This window comes from Schistocerca nitens, chromosome 3 (genome assembly GCF_023898315.1).
Source record: "Schistocerca nitens isolate TAMUIC-IGC-003100 chromosome 3, iqSchNite1.1, whole genome shotgun sequence".
In the NCBI taxonomy this organism is placed as follows: Eukaryota; Metazoa; Arthropoda; class Insecta; order Orthoptera; family Acrididae; genus Schistocerca; species Schistocerca nitens.
The window spans coordinates 741537789-741555861 of record NC_064616.1 but is presented as its reverse complement, the minus strand read 5'-3'; the positions used below and the strand labels follow the sequence as shown (position 1 = coordinate 741555861).

The 18073-nt window shown below is 35.0% G+C and overlaps 1 protein-coding gene across 1 annotated transcript in view; it reads right to left on the bottom strand.

Moving 5' to 3' along the window:
• Window positions 1-562: 562 nt before the first annotated feature.
• LOC126248717 (dedicator of cytokinesis protein 3) overlaps window positions 563-18073 on the bottom strand; it is a 1129652-nt gene continuing 1112141 nt past the window's right edge. Inside the window, exon 38 of the mRNA XM_049950022.1 lies at window positions 563-6986. Coding sequence (XP_049805979.1) covers window positions 6546-6986 — 441 coding nt within the window. The 3' untranslated portion in view covers window positions 563-6545. The remainder of the gene's footprint in view (window positions 6987-18073) is intronic.

Genomic DNA, 18073 nt, shown 5'->3' with positions numbered 1-18073 from the left:
CACAAACAACAAAAGTGAGCTGCAAAAACGTTGTTTGTAGCGACAAAGTTTTGATTTGATAAAATTTATTTTTGGACATATTTGTAACTATTCCATTACCACTAAATCTTCTGAAAGAGTGGAACTGGAAAGTCTGCAACTAGAGTGATATAGACAACTAGGTCAACACATAAAGCTGAAATACCACAGTTACAAAGTTACAAGCAACAGAATGATACTGTATAGAAACAACAGAGTTTGATATATACATTTATGATGCATAAAAATAAATGTGAGACATATAGCAGTATGGTTAGGTACAAAACAAACAACTTATGTACTGTATCACATTCTGAAACACTTGACTTAGGTTTCAATATTTGGAATTAGATTATTATAGCCACCAATTACAAATATACATTTCAAAACACATTCATGAACTAAATAAAACACTTTGTCTAAGATTAACAATTATATCTCAGCTCCATTTTCACTTATTGTGTTATAGTTGTTCATTGTTAAACTGTGTTGTTACTTTCATTAACAACAGATTTTTTTATAAATACGTATAAGGTGTATTACAGTGTGTGTGTGTGTGTGTGTGTGTGTGTGTGTGTGTGTGTGTGTGTATGAATACCAAATATTTTTTCTCATGTGTGATAACAAAATAAGTTCTACATTGCATAAGGAAGTAAATGATAAATATGTGGCTGACACATGGAAATGAGCAATACACTTCATTCCAGGCTTTAGTCAAAACCAGTTTCTTATTGCCTACAGAAACTTATGTAGACACATACAGATCAAAGTATGACATTTCTTTCAAAATTCTTCTCTTGAAAAGGTAAGAGAGACCTTTAAAGTCTATCATTAAAAAATCTAAGTGGATCTCTCTGACATTTTTGTGTTTTTTTCCATTTAAGTTAAATGTTAAAACTCAATGTGGAATTTCCTCTCAAAATTTCTATGTAATACAATTTTCATTTCATATTCAGCAAACTTCAGTCAAAATCCTGGTTAGTGTTTGATTTCACAAGTGCAGCAACAGACAACTTGAATGAGTGGCAATACTAGCCATCAATGCAATAAAGTGGGGATCAGTTCTATCATAATAATGAGGTACAGTCCATATCCTAGTAATGAGACAATTCTGGCAGTACAGTTAGCATCAGACCACAAAATGTTAATCACATTATCCTACTATGCACCTATTAAACAAGGTAGTGAATTGTTATCTTATTTTATTCTAAACACAGAAGCTATATATTAATGAATATAGTTTTCAAATATGTGATATTGGTGGTAAATGATATGACTGTTACTCATTACTCTTTCCCTAATGATATCCTTATAAGACATGAGACATAATTGGGAAAAATGTCAAAAATGCTTTGAGAAAGATTCATAAAAGCACTAAATTGCAAAATAATGGAACAAGTAAGGACCTCTGCTTGCTGCAAAATAGAGGTGTTGAGTGGTGGGTAGGCACATAAACAAGTACTCAGCTTATGAACTCACATCCTTCTTCATAGCACACATGCAGGTACAAATTCACACAGCATGATTTGTTATGTTTAAATTATTATTTATGTGCCTATTCACTGCTCATCATCTGAATAATATGGTGAATGGCTGACTTCACTTATTCTAATGCTCATATTCCACCAGATATTTTCACTATTGTACTAATATTCACAATATTTAGAAATAATTTAGAAAAATATTGTAGCTTTATGGGACTATCCATGGATTACAATATTTTCTTCAGGGAATGATGTCCTAAGATAACTTTTCCAAAAAATCTGGAAGAATTACAATACACCAATAACAGTTGAAGTGATGTACAAACTAATCACTCTATATATAATGACAGATTTGATTGAGGATTTGTCTGATTTATATGAGGATACTAAATAAGTACTTAACAGTTTTCAATGTGAGATGCTACAAAAAGGAAATCATACATCAAATGAAATGCTATTCTTAAAATTCTTACAGGGTGTCTTTGTAAGACATTCTCAGGAAATTTTACTTCCTTCTACATACATATCATACAAAGATTACAACAGTTAAATAGATTAAAAAAAAATAATCACACATTAAGGCCCTTTTTTACCTACACACAACATATATTTTGAATTGTAAGAGGAACAAACAAGTTGTCATTTAATGATTATGGTGCATTGGCTTGCACAACTCAAATATGAATACAGATTTCTCCAGAAGTTTCAGCAATGTCTTTGTTGCCAAGTACTAGGACACTCACAGATGAAAACCACACATATTTCTGAGACAAAATGGTGTCAGAAGACTTTGAGACTTACAGTGTGGGACTGATGACCCTTGCAGTCTGGTCCCTCCAACCCCCACGAAACATTGTTGGTTCTGTCATTAATAATACACCAGTAAATAAGAAATCTTCATCCAAATAGGTATTAACAATTTGAATAAACATATGTGAAAAAAGGAGCCACTTTTGTACACAATAGAAGATTCAGTGCAGTGCAGTATAAATCACAGCAACTGAGGCAGTTTCAGTTGTACTCATTGATTTTAAAATTAAATGTAAATGTCTTGACACTTATGGGGCAACGTGATGTACTATGAAAAATATATTGAATATCAGATAGTCTGAAGTAGGAACTGATGGATATCATATCCATCACAACATTAATAATATGTTTACAGCTGCAATACATCAGTCTTTGTATTTTGAAGAAAACCGATATTGCTTTCAGAGTTAGATGTGAATAATTTAATATCTTGAACATCAAAGCTGCCAACATTTCAGCATAGAAAAGGCAACAACTGAGTCAGTGACTAATGATAACTATGTGGCTGCGAGTTTAATCATTCAATAGGTATTGATATTAAATGATCTATTAACAACTATAAGTAATATTGTGAGTAGTAATCTGGCAGAATTTTGAAATATACATTACCAACATGAATATACGTGATAATGTAAAATAAGTGAATTATGAACCAAATCCAATTGGTTGTTTTTCTTTGTCATATGAAGTTGATAGACTGTACACATGGACTGTTCTAATGCTACCTACACCTCATTTTCCCTAGATCCCCATGTACCATATCCTTGATGGCAAAATTACCAAACAAACTTGCTTGTATGAAAGTCTTTTGGAATGTAGATCAGCCATTCATTCATCAATTAGTTCCTACATGCTACACTATTTTCCACAGTAAACATAATAGAAAATTTTGAATAATTTTCTAATATTACCTTCAGGTAGTCACAAATATATATTTTCAAATTGTAAATAAAGACCACTTTTAGTTACCTTTTACTTTGTCTTCATGTTACAGCTCATTGTGCAATGGAGGAGTTTCTTCCTATGACTTTCTTACCTTTTTAATGTGTACAACAATGATGTCACATGTGACTGAAGAGCTACAAGTATTTCTATGATATTAAATATGTTGTCTGTCTAAAAGACTGGCAGTTTCAGTTACATGCTACCTGAGTTTAATGCTTGTAGCATAACAAAGACATTATAGTCACTATCAAATGACAATTCTCTAGGATGATTGTGCCTTTTAATTCACTACTGTACACCTGTGATACATATTCTTTACCACAGGTCAAAGAGGAATAAATTTCTTTTATTTACAAAAATATTCTCTACAAAAAGAATTACTGAAATGTTAAAACCATAATCTCCTCATGAAATAACAGTCTTCAGATACTTGACATTAATCCATACGAAATCATTTCTTATCTGTCATGTTTCCCACAAACTATGGAAAAATAAAGCAGTCTCATAAAAAATATACTGTGACAAATAACAGAAATTAACATCTTCCTTATACTTTAACTGTTTATTATTGCTTGTTTCAGTGCATCCACAGAAAAGAAAGAATGCACAAAAATTATAAATAAGAATTTCAGTCAACTGTATTTGAAATGTGAGAATATTACCACGAGTGTCATGGTTCCAGTTCTCTGATGTCTAGAGCATTAGCATCAGCAGCTGTTGGACCATGTCACTTTCTACATAACATAATGTCATTAACTTCTACTTCACCTGATACTACTTTTTATGCTTTGTAATTCTAACAATGTAGTCATACATCCATAACTTTATTCATTTCACTTCTTCTTTATTCAAACATCATAAATTAGTACCAAAGTAATAAAATATTTGAATATAAAATTATATAGCATATCTTAATAGAAACATGTCATTTAGCAGTTCCATACAAAAATTTGCAGACTGCAATTTGTTCACAGAAAGAGACTAGAAAAAAAACTTTAACTTACAGGAACAACTATCTCATTTGTCACATTAAGGGGTATATTTTCACTGTGTGATGAGATGAGTCTTAGTGCATTGTCAATCAAAGTATCAGCAAGTTCATTGTCATTCAAGATTGGCTACAAAAGTTGTGTACAAGAATTTCTGTAAATGTTAAATCTTTACATGAGCTGCTGCATGTATCAACCAATTATGAATCTAGAAATTATTGTGAGATTTATCTCTCAATTCGAATTTTAAAAAATGAAGCTTATGAAATATTTTATTACCCACTATTCCAGTAGGTTAAACACACAAATATGGACACTGTACAGTTGGTTTTACACACTGGTTTGTAGGTATGATATCAAATAATGACACTATGTAAAATAAATTAGATTAATGATTCATTTGTGGAAGACTGGTAAGCTGAGTGTTTTCATAATATAAAATGTATAAAATGCATCATCGCAACCTATTCTTGGATACTGTACAAATGACAGGAATTTGCTCTAGATCAGATTGGCAGTGGAGTCTGGACATCTGATAGGCAGCCCAATTGATGACTGATTCAATCAGATAACATGATAGTTTCAAAACGTCATTTGCTTTTAAGCCACAATCTCTGAAAAGAAAGATTTTGTGAAAAGCTACTAATGTCTGTTCAAGAATCAATTTTCAGCAAGAAATATAAAAATAATTTGCTGTTTTCCATATTTCTCAGAGTTTTGATGAAGTTACCATTAATAACAATGTATATAAAGGACTTTAAACACTGTTTCTTTCCTAAAATGTGTCACTGAATGAAATGGGACAAACACTCTGTATCACAAGTATATAGGCAAATAATGGCCCACAAGGTACAGAGATGGAAGTTTAAAATTTCATGAGGGAAAAGTAGAGCCACAGAAATAATATGCCATGATAATTGTTGTCATGAGAAGGAAATAATTTTGACAACAATAAAAGAAATGGGTAGTGGCTTTCTTTTTTATTTCAGTATTTATCAGAGAAGACTTTCTGAGTTACTTGGCTTTAGTATGTACATCTGTTACACATATAAATAAAAATAACTTACACTAACAGAATTTATGTGATTGCTCCATATACAGGTTTCTTTCTCTCATGTAATCAATGATTAACTAATTATCTGTACAGTTTCATTCTATCATACTATCATATTTACATAATTCCCTCATTAAAGGAAAAAGAGAAAGATAATACATTAGGAATAGTTTTTTACCAGTTTCACAAATTATAAAATCACAAATGTTTCAAAATCAAATTAGTTTCCTGAGGATCAGTGTACATCCACTTATTTTTGCTATTCATTAAAATAATGAAATTATGTATCACCCTTGTTCGTGTTATTTTTGCTCTGTTCTACCATAATGAGAACATAACTACGAATTTCTTATTCATTACTCCAATATACAAAAATTACAACAAGTATGTGATCTTGATATCACTTAACATGTTAGCAATAGTATTGCAAAACGTATGATGACAACACAGCTTTGGTGTTCACACTTCACATGCTGTGAACTAGTGTATAAATACCACATAGCATAGACATTCAAATGGTCAGACAAAAATGGAGTATATTATACCAACAAACACTTTTGTCAGCATTGTATCTCTCTACCAAAAACCTGACCATCTGGCTGTTTGATTATTTTTTTACGAAAACATTTGAACTGAGTGTCACAATCAGAAATTAAGGACTCAACAGCTGTTCTTTATAAATATGAATGAAAAATTCACAGTGAATATAGTAAAATGTGGCACAGAAATGTAAACTAATGATAACTTCAGTTGCACCTATTTACGTGACTCCATATAATCAAATATTACATTCTCTCATACGCATAATGTAGTAATTATTGAAAGACACATACTACACACAAAAAGTTTTTCACAGACAGTCTGAGCGCAAAAAATGCTCTTTTATAGTATATTATCATCCTGAACATCCATCTTTCATTTGAGACCTTGGAATACAAAATAATTGAACTGAAAAACATGCAGTATCGCACTAACTGGCATGAAAGTTTATTGCTGTTAAGAACATAGCAATAAGGTAGTAATACTTCATAAAAGGTTCCTGGTTACACAGCAGTTTCTTGCTGAAAGGTCACAAATTTAGTGGAAAAAATGTATGGAATATGATAAACATACATAAATTATTGCACAAACTGAAAAGAGTAGGCACACTCTTTGGTGCTGGAGTTCAGGATGTTTTTTGGTATGTACACACTGGACAGCAGCAGTCACTAAATGGACTCACAGCACAAATATGATCAGTACAGTTCACTGTACATTTTCATTTTTCTTTGGAACTGAGTAATTTTCTGCAATACACAATGGTAGTGTAATTACACCACTGTCGACAAAGGAAGATAAATGTTGATTTCGTTCCAAGGTTCCACTGCTTGTTCTTGGAGGGGAAGTTTCTGGTGATATATTTGGAATCATGTTGGCTGTTGCTTTTGGAGGAACTGGTGGTGGTGTAGGAAATGATTGGGTGCGAGGTGATAGAACTGGTGGTGAAATGTTCACCTCACCAAAATGTGTTGGTAATACAAAGTCTTCATACGGCATATTGTTAAAATTGTTGGTTGGAGTGGTGCGGGACATTGGAAACTCTGAGTACCCAGAATCACGCAGGTCATGCCCATCACTACTGTTTTCAGTTTCAGCATCAGCATTAATATCCATAGCTGAATCTATGCTGCCTACAATTGATGAACCCTGTAATCATAAAGAAAAAACAAAATATTTCAGAAATTATTTTGCAAGTGGTTAGCACTGAGGCACACTAGGAAATATCTCTACATATAGGTTTATAGCTCTCAGTTCACTTTATATTACAGGTCTGCACACAGGAACATTTATAATATAATTTGTTCTTGCAGTTTTCGGTCACACATACAAGTGACATAATGTTGATTTTTCAGATCAGGTTAGAAGATTTTTTATACAATTATTACTTGTTACTTGTGAGAGGGAATAGCTATATACTGAAACTTCTATACTGATCTGAAATATCACTAACTGAACTTTCACATCACCCATCATAATAATGAAGTGTCATAATGCTACATCTGTTTGGGAATGGTGGAGTATTTACAAAGAATACCAAATATTGGAATGGTATGTCATAATGCTTATGCACACATACTACTGTTCATGAAAATTGCAACACCAAGAAGGAGACATGTGATTACAATGATTTATTCCACTGATTATGGACATGACAATATATAAATTATTAGAATTACAGAACTACACAAATGCCTTGACTGTCCGAATTCATTGTAGTGAGAAAGCTGCAGTGCTGCAAACAGTCTTTAGATATCATGGAATGGGCTGAAAGAGAATCTGGATATATTACTGAAAAACATACTGTCACATGGTTATTAGGCATGCCCATAAAACATCAACACTGTCCACTGGAAAACCAGAATGAACAAGGTGCTGAACAACCATACCCCAGACTAGTTTGATGGGAAACCTGTCAGGCACATGTGCAGGACAGGGAAGCAGACATACATGTCTTTCTTCAAAGGAGGCCTTCACATTCCTCACCACATATTACCAGGCTTTGTCCTGTTAAAATATGATAAGTGTAGCTGGTTTTAGGAGGAGCAATGCCTCAGGCTCTAAGGCTTCCCTGATGTAGTGTTTGTAGTTCAGATTTCCCTCAATATGTAGGAGACAAGACTTCATGTTATAGATAACAGCATTTCAAAATCATCACACTTGCCATTTGTCCACTATGCTACTTAACAATGCTGTCTGCCCCACCGTGTTCACTGTGGTAGAAAGTAACACATACACAGCCATCGCTGTAGGACATATTGAAGTAAGACTTCCAAAAACACTACATTCTGCCACTCAGCATGGCATCTACCGTTATTGGGCCTTTTTTCTTCGAGGAAATGCGTGATTCTGGTTTTGTAACTGCTACCATGACAGGTGAGAGGTACGCCGATATGTTACAGAATCGCATCATCCCCAGCCTGGCTGATAAACACCTGCTGGAACATACGATGTTTATGCAGGATGGTGCTCCACCCCATATTGCTAGACGCGTGAAAGATCTCTTGCGCGCGTCGTTTGGTGATGATCGTGTGCTCAGCCACCACTGTCGTCAGGCTTGGCCTCCCAGCTCCCCAAACCTCAGTCTGTGCGATTATTGGCTTTGGGGTTACCTGAAGTCGCAAGTGTATTGTGATCGACAGACATCTCTAGGGATGCTGAAAGACAACATCCGATGCCAATGCTCCCCATAACTCCGGACATGCTTTACAGTGCTGTTCACAACATTATTCCTTGACTACAGCTATTGTGGAGGAATGATGATGGACATATTGAGCTTTTCCTGTAAAGAACATCTATTTGCTTTGTCTTACTTTGTTATGCTAATTATTGCTATTCTGATCAGATGAAGCGCCATCTGCCAGACATTGTTTGAACTTTTGTATTTTTTTTTTTTTTTTTTGTTTTAATAAAACCCCATGTCATTCCAAGCATGTGTGTCAATTTCTACCTTTCTATCAACATTATTCCATGATTTATTCAGTTTTCAAATTTATACTGACTTTTTGATCACCTGGTATTTTTCAAGGCCTCTGCTATCATTTTTCTCACAGTATCAACATTTGTTTATCAATTTTGTTTCAAGTGAAATAAATGTTATGTGGCACCACAACCTGATGCAAGTGTTTTAATTGGATGCCACTTCAGCAACTTGCATGTCCTGTTTCAAGTGTATGAAATGTCTTCAATTGACAGCCATCTTTCCAATAGTTTAACTGCAACTTTTCCTCTAAGGAGCCTCCGAAAAATACAAATTCAACATTCAAGCTTCTTTTATAATTGCACAAAATCGTGACAACCAATTTGAAATCTCAGACTGTAGGTTAAATGTACAATATGTGCTTTAACAGTACCCATATATTATATAATGACAGTCATATTTTTGTTTAGATTTGTTTCTTAGATAATTAGTTATTTTCATGTACCATAGGTTACTTGCACAATAGGGTGTATGGAACAAGGCAATTTACAGATTGTTAACATAAATTGTATTTCAATATGGCTATGTATTGACCATTTGCAGATGAGTTAATGTAACAGATAAGAATATTTAGTTTAGTAACATGTGTGTGTATGGAATACATTTGTCCCAATTAATTTGAAATTTATAGGTAAAATTTTTTTCTGTACGATAAGAGCTGCTCAGAAAGAATTTCTTTAACTTCACTATCTATCAGGAATGTAACATTATTTGCCTTTTTGTTATGTGTAGCATGAGACATTTGTTTGCTATATGATTAATTCTGTTTTGGTGCAGTTAATAACTTTTGTAAGAACCTCTACACTGTCAAATTCAGTTCTCTTGCAGTTTGTACCTTACATTTTACACAGTATGTCTAGCCAGATCTGAAATATTCTCAGCATGTAATACATGGCTTCTGGACTGAAGGACATTCTCTTAAGACTGTAGTATGACATTTAACCATGATATTTCTCTCAAATTTTTTCCACACACAGTGTAACCCTGCAGCATTGTTTTGATATATGTGTCATATTTATGCAAGCGATCTCTACTTTTAGTTTTAAACTGTGTGGAGTTATATTATAAGATCTTTACCCTGTGATTCAGTGCAGTAAGATCTTCATTGTTATAAAATAATAAAATCTCAATCTTCTCTTAGACTTTAGGGGAAAATGGTCCTATAGTGTGTTCCCACTGCATTGTTACTGACTGAATATGTTTTCTTTTGTTTGATTGACACTGCTCAGTTACATCACTTATTATGTTCTGCATACATTATTTAGCTTGTTGCAGTGCTCTGTTCAGGTTCCTGACTATTGAAAATGAAGCAGTGTTAGTGTCAATAGTAAGTGTCAACCTAAATGTGACCACCAAAGCTAAAGCTGTGCAATAGCCTACTGCATTCTCTGATGACATATCTCTTCAGATTCTGTTTTCATAATAGTGAATCATCTGATTCAACTTTTAATCTGAGCAGTTAGTTTAATGATAGGCATTTAGTGGTCAGTCCATGCCAAAAAAGAAAAGAAACCGTAATGTTTGGACACAGCATTAGTTGTGTCCTGCTTGACACAGTCACACCATTTAAACATCTGTGTATAATGTTGCGAAATGATATGAAATGGAACAAGCATGTGAGGATTGTGGTAGGGAAGACAAATGGTTGCCTTCAGTTTCTTGGGAGAATTTTAGGAAAGTGTGATTCATCTGTAAAGGCCACTAGTGTAACCTATTCTTGAGTACTGCTTGAGTGTGTGTGATCCACACCAGGTTGGATTGAAAGATGTTGAAGTAGTTCAGAGTTGAGCTGCAAGATTTGTTGTGGTAGGTTTGATTAGCATGCAAGTGTTACAGATATGCTTTGGGAACTCAAGTGAGAATCCCTGGAGGGAAGAAGACATTTATTTTGAAGAACACTACTGAGAAAGTTTAGAGAACTGGCATTTGAAGCTGACTGCAGAACGATCCTACTGTCATCAACATACATTTTGTGTATGGACCACAAAGACAAGATACAAGAAATTAGGCTAATATGGGGACCTATAGATGTCATTTTTTCCCTTGCTCTATCTGAAAGTGGAACAGGAAAGAAAATGATTAGTAGTGGCACAGGATACCCTCCACCAAGCATTGTGTAATGGCCTGAGGAGTATGTATGTATATGCAGATGTAGATGTAGAAATGTGTTTGACGTACTAGTAGTACTGATGCCTCCTTTGTTGGCAACGTTTTACAATGCTGAGTTTTCATCTAATGTTATATAACACACAATTTAATGTTTTATTACTATTTTTGGTCAGAAAATTTATGTAATGTGAGAAATAAGCACTGTTGTGATCAAGATTGAAGCCATCAAATGGTGCAAACCTAATTTGTGACTACAATTTATATTCAATGACTTCCTAAAAGAACTTACAGAAAACTAATTCCATTTTCTGATGACTGTGCAAACTTAATTAACCATTCATCAATTGTACCAAAGGTGATATGATCGAAACCATACACACAAAGACTTCAGAGGGAGCACTATATTCTACATGAATTGGTGTACTTTGAATTACCATCTATAGAAAGACAAAAGAGATTTGCTATGAGGAGGATCAAACTTAAAGTCGGCAAAGGCCATATTCATACATAAAAGTTATTAACAGCAGATTTTAACTGTGTGGGTTTTATAAAACAATTTGTTTCTCATTAAAATTGTAGCTTGATCACTTGGTGGATGTCCAATTCAATTATGCAAATAAAATTCTTATAAAGACTTCAATATGGTGGAACCAACACATATTAGCAGTGCTATAAAAGATATTAGCAGTGCTGTCAATGATAAGTGAGCACTTGACCACAGCTTTACTATTCATCAGGTAACATTTATGTCTGGTGTTTTGTCACTGCCTGAATTTTGCTTTTACAGACAAACAATCTATATCACACATTTAAAAAAGTTTAAGCTTTAGCACACTAATATTGGCTATGCATCTCAAGATGATAAAGATGTGCATCAATTTTAAATAACTACATTATTTACTTGCACTGAATATTTAATGTGTGATTTGTTGCACATAGTACAGTTGTATACCAATGTTAATGTCATTACATGCCAGTTTGTTAACTCAGTTTCATTGAGTGGAAGCTATTGAACTGTGACAAAAATAATTATTTCATTTCAAGACTATTAACAGTAGTGACCTATTACTGACCATAAGTGTGTGTGAGTGGAAAGTAATGCATTCATATCACTTATGGCAAATTATAAGCATCTTGCCTTAGCCACAATGTCTTTTAGACAGACACAGGTCAAGTATATATATTTTAAAGCAGCTGAAACCAACTGTCAAAGAAACAAGCTATGGGCTCAAAATTATATTACAAACACAAAAAGAAATTATTGTTACTAAGACAAACATGATTCACTCTTTAAACACAGTGGAGATCGACTGAAATGCTAAATGTTGATAATTTTCAAGAACTTCTCTGAATTATCACTGAAATCTCGAGAGATGTGAGGACATATACTGAGACCTGCTAAAAGGAGATGGCAAATTCAGTAACTTTCAGTCCTGTCATTGTGTCTGGGATCTTCTGAATGCAATCAGCTAACAAAAGAGCTCAAATCAATGGTGTAGGAGCATAGACTACACAACAAGAGACCAACATAGAAACTCAACAAACAAGCTGGTGCACTCTCACTTACAGAAATGAACTGACAGTTAGAAATGGGAACATCCTCAAGAAATAATGATAAAAATAGCATACCAAAGCAACAACTCTATGCCAAAATGTCAAAAAACAGGAAGATTGAACTAACATCTACCAAAATCTAACTCCAATGTAACAGATGTCATGCTCTGTACCTGCAACAGACAGGCATAATTTTTGAAATAAGGTAAGAAAAAAAAAATATCATGGACGTAAGACACCTGCCATTCAACATTTGCAGAACAACTCCAGCAAGAAAACCACCACCCTACTACAATAGAAAAAGACAAGAAAATAGTCAGATTCAGCAACCAGAAACATCTCCAATACTTACAAGAAACTTCCAAATTTAAAAAGCAGTAATAGAGTAGAAACACATAATTAATATCCAGAAAAACTTCAGTAATTAGACGCTATTTATACTAGTAAAACATATTGTTGAGAAAGAACAATCCCCATAGACACCACAAAATAATATCACACACTAGGCAATATCCCCATCCTAGATCATACACCACTGCACCATAGTAAAGCAATAACTTATACACACAGTAGCTAGGACATGTTAGCTCTCTTCACACACACACACACACACACACACACACACACACACACTTTTCTCTCTCTCTCTCTCTCTCTCTCTTTGGAAAATATAAACACTCACAGTGTGATAGCAGTTGCTTCCAGCACTACCCAAACAAACAAAAGATGAATGCATCCCACAGTAGCAAAACAAAACACTCAAAATGGCTAGAGGACAGTGATACTTCCCAGCACAGAAATGTGAATACAGGGCGACAATTATTGATTATATGAAAAAAAAAATCATAAATTAGTTACAAACTACAGCATGCTCACACTTTGGGTGTTGATGACCATGCAGTTGATCGTCCCCAAAAACCAACCATCATCATCATGCACACACTTTATTCAACTTAATAACATCACAACACATATTGGGATTTAGGTTATGACATGTTCAATATGCCTGCCATTACTGGCGATGATGTGGCGCAGACGAATAGCAAAATTCTGCATGGCTCATTGAAGTGTCAGAACATCCGAGGCTGTTGATGACCACCTGAATGGCTGTTTTCAGCTCAGCAATGGTTTTGGGGTTATTGCTGTAAACTTTGTCTTTAATGTAGCCCCACAAAAATGAGTCACATATGTTCTGATCCTGGGAATATGATGGCAAGTTGAAGCCCATGCCAGTGCCCTCTAGGTACCCAAAGCCAGAATATGGTCCCCAAAGTGCTCCTCCAGGACTTCAAACATTCTCCTGCTTCAATGGGATTGAGCTCCGTCTTGCAGGAATCACATCTTGTTGAAATCAGGGTAACTTTGGATAATGGGGATCAAATGATCTTCCAAAATCTTCACATACTGTTTGGTAATCACTGTGCTATCAAGTAATATCACACCGATTATTCTGTGACTGGACGCTGTACACCACACAGTCACCCGTTGAGGGTGAAGAGACTTCATCATGAAATGCAGATTCTTAGTTCCTCCCAATGCACCAATTTTGCTTATTGATGAACCCATCCAAATGAAAGTGGGCTTCATTGCTAAACCAAACCATATTAATTCCCATCATACACCATGGCTAACTGTGCAGTTTGAACATCCTAACCCAAATCAATCAGAAGTTTCGATGATTTTATTTCATATAGTTCAATAATTGTCACCCTGTATATTAAGTGAAGTGAAAGTTCTGTGTGAAAAAACTCAGCAAATACACATAGAAGATGAAGAAGAATACAAAAAAGAGCAAAAAGACTGTGAGTAACAAAGAGAACAAAAATTGTTAATAGTAATAAGAAATACATGTGAACTGTTAATGATCATAACAAATAAAACTGTAATAGGAAAAACCATATCGTTACAGTGACCACTGAAGATGCCTTAAAATAAAGCTAAATGCATCTGGTCTTACTAAGACTTTTATTACAGTTGCCAAAGATGGCAATTAATCTCTACAACTTGTATATGCGCAACTGCAGAAAAAAAGAGGATGAAAAACAAAGAAGACAACATGTATATGAAGAGCTTATTTCAATAGTGGTACATGTCCATTACCTCCACTTTTCTGTCTATAATGCTTCTGAAATTAATGATCCAAACAAACAGAAAGAAAGGTTCATCTCTAGCAAGAAGCTATATGCTTGAATATTTCTGGTATCTCAACTGCAGATTTTTCAGCGCTCATTTAACTTTAGGACTCTGTATCTCACAATGAACAAAAATGGACTTGTACCACTATTGAAATAAGCCCTTCATATGATGTACAGTCCAGCATTTCATGGAGATCTTCACCTGAAGTACCAAAATATCTATTTCAAGCTTCATCATGTGATACAACACATCACTTTAAATAAATTTAAATAAGATAAATTTAAATAAATTTGTAAATTTAATAAGCTTCAACCCAAGCATGCCAAGGTAACAATCAGAAGCAGTTCACATGCAGCTCAGAGACCAAAGTCATTAGCCCAAAAATGCTGGCTTACAACTGAAATTAAAACATTACACACACACACACACACACACACACACACACACACACACACAAACAAACACAAAATGCACGCTGAATCATAAATTGTATGAAGCACACTTGCACTTAGCTGACACTATAAACGACAACACCCATCTCTGCTATATGAGGTGTGGCTAGAAAAAAACCGGACTAGTACTGGTGAAACAATAAAACGAATGCAATAAGGCTGAAAGTCGCATGACTCTCGCTCCACCTACTGCTTGAGTTTCATCTGCCTCCTGCACTCAGTCTGCCCGTGGCGTCTGTTTTAAGTAGTTGACGTTTTGTCTGTGCGTCGGAAAATGTTGAGTGTACAGAAAGAACAGTGTGTTAACATCAAATTTTGTTTCAAACTAGGAAAATCTGCAAGTGAAACGTTTGTAATGTTACAACAAGTGTACGGCGATGATTGTTTATCGCGAACACAAGTGTTTGAGTGGTTTAAACGATTTAAAGATGGCCGCGAAGACACCAGTGATGACACTCACACTGGCAGACCATTGTCAGCAAAAACTGATGCAAACATTGAAAAAATCGGTAAACTTGTTCGACAAGATCGCCGTTTAACAATCAGAGCAGTGTCTGAGTTAACAGGAGTTGACAAGGAAAGTGTTAGGCAGATTCTTCATGAAAGTTTCAACATGAACAAAGTGTGTTCAAAAATGGTTCCAAAGTGTCTCACAATTGAACAGAAGGAACGCCGAAGAATGATTTGTTCTGACATCCTGGAAAACATTGAAAGTGATCCCACCTTCTTACAAAATGTTATTACTTGCGATGAATCGTGGTTTTTTACTTACGATCCCGAAACTAAACGCCAATCGATGCATTGGAAAACTCCTGGTTCTCCACGACAAAAAAAAGCACGAATGTCAAAATCGAAATTCAAGGCAATGACGATTTTTTTTTTTTTTTTGACATCAAAGGGATTGTGCACATTGATTGGGTACCAGAGGGACAAACAGTGAATCAGCATTACTACATTAGAGTCCTGGCTACCCTACGTGAGCGAGTACGGAGAAAACGGAACGATTTGTGGAGAAAAAAGTCATGGATCCTTCACCAAGACAATGCCCCAGCTCACAGTGCATTGTCAGTGAAGACGTTTTTGGCAAAACACAACATTCCCATCTTAGATCATCCACCCTACTCACCTGATTTGGCCCCCTGTGACTTTTTTCTTTTCCCTAAAGTCAAGTCAGCTTTGAAAGGAACTAGATTTGAGACTGTTGAAGCAGTAAAAGAAAAAGCGACGGAAGTAATGTATGGACTTACCGAAAATGATCTGCAGCATTGCTATGAACAGTGGCAAATTCGTATGGAGCGGTGTAGAGACCGAGGAGGAGAGTACATTGAAGGAGATAACATGAAATTGTAAATAATTGTAAATAAATGTTTTTTCCAGCATCAGTCCGGTTTTTTTCTAGCCGCACCTCGTATATTGTATTGGTGGAGATACATGAATGACATCCTCTGCTTGGTAGATGAACCAGGAAATAAAATAGAACAACTACATGCAGAGATAAACACATTACATAAAAAAATAATGTTCACCTTAGAGACAGAATAAACAGACCAAATAAATTTCTTATGTATATCCATCACAAAGAAAAATAACCAACACTCATTCAGCATTTACAGGAAAATCCACAACAGACACATACTACAGCAGTCATCAAACCAACCACAGACTCAAAAAGACTCTGCCTTCAGATATATGGTCCACAGATTAAACACAGTACCACTTGACAAACATAACTGTAGTAAGGAGTTGGACATGATCATTCAGATAACAAAAAAATAATGGATACCAAGAGCCCCAGTAACAAAACTGAACAGAAAAATCCATGAAAACATAAAAAAAAAACCACACAAATCCAGAGACACACATCGCCCACTACAAACATATACCAGTATCAACACTACCACACACAGCAAGAGAATAACACATAATCTCAACAGACAAGCTTGTAAACACTCACATACAGAAACAAATTGGGAACATCCTCAAGAAACAAGGAATAAAAATAGCATACCAAATCAACAACTCTGTACTGAAATGTCTAAATAAGGAAGATAAAACTGACATCCACCAAAAACCTGGTATTTTACAGTAACAACTGTATTACTCTATACCTAGAAAATACAGGCAGAACTTTTAAATGAGGTATAAGGAACACACAAGGCCATGGACATACGACAGCAGCCATTCAACATTTGCAGAAAACCTCCAGCAAGGAAACCACCATCCTATCACAATAGAAAAGGAAATGAAAATAGTCAGATTCAGCAACAAGAAGCATCTCCTAAACCTACAAGAAAACTTCCAAATTCTAAATGCAAAAACAGAGAGCAAACACTTAATAACTTCCCAGACAAACTTCAGCAACTAGATGCTATTTAAATTAATAAAACATATCATTGAGAAAGAACAACCTCATAGACACCACAAAATAATATCCCAGACTGGGTAATATTGCAATACTAGATCTTTCTCCACTGTACCATAGCAAAGCAATAACTTAACACACACAGTAGCTAGGACATATTAGCTCTCTTCACACACACACACACACACACACACACACAGAGAGAGAGAGAGAGAGAGAGAGAGAGAGAGAGAGAGAGCACCTCTCTTGTCAGAGAACATAAGCATTCACAGATCGATAGCAGACACTTCCACCACTATCCAAATGAACAAAGCATGTATGCATCTTACAATATCAAAACAAAACAAGCAAAATGGCAAAAGGACAGTGATACTTCCTAACATGGAAGTGTGAATATATCAAGCACAGTGAAAGTGTCGTGTGTAAAAACTCAACAGATACATGTCTGTGAGTGTGTGTGTATGTGTGTGTGTGTGTGTGTGTGGAGGGGGAAGGGTGGGGGTGGGGGTGGGGAGAGGAACACACACACACACCTGTGAGTAACAAAAAGAATAAAAATTGTTTATACTAATAACTAAACCATGTGAACTGTTAATGATCATAACTAACAAAATTATAAGATAAAATACCAAACTGTTATAGT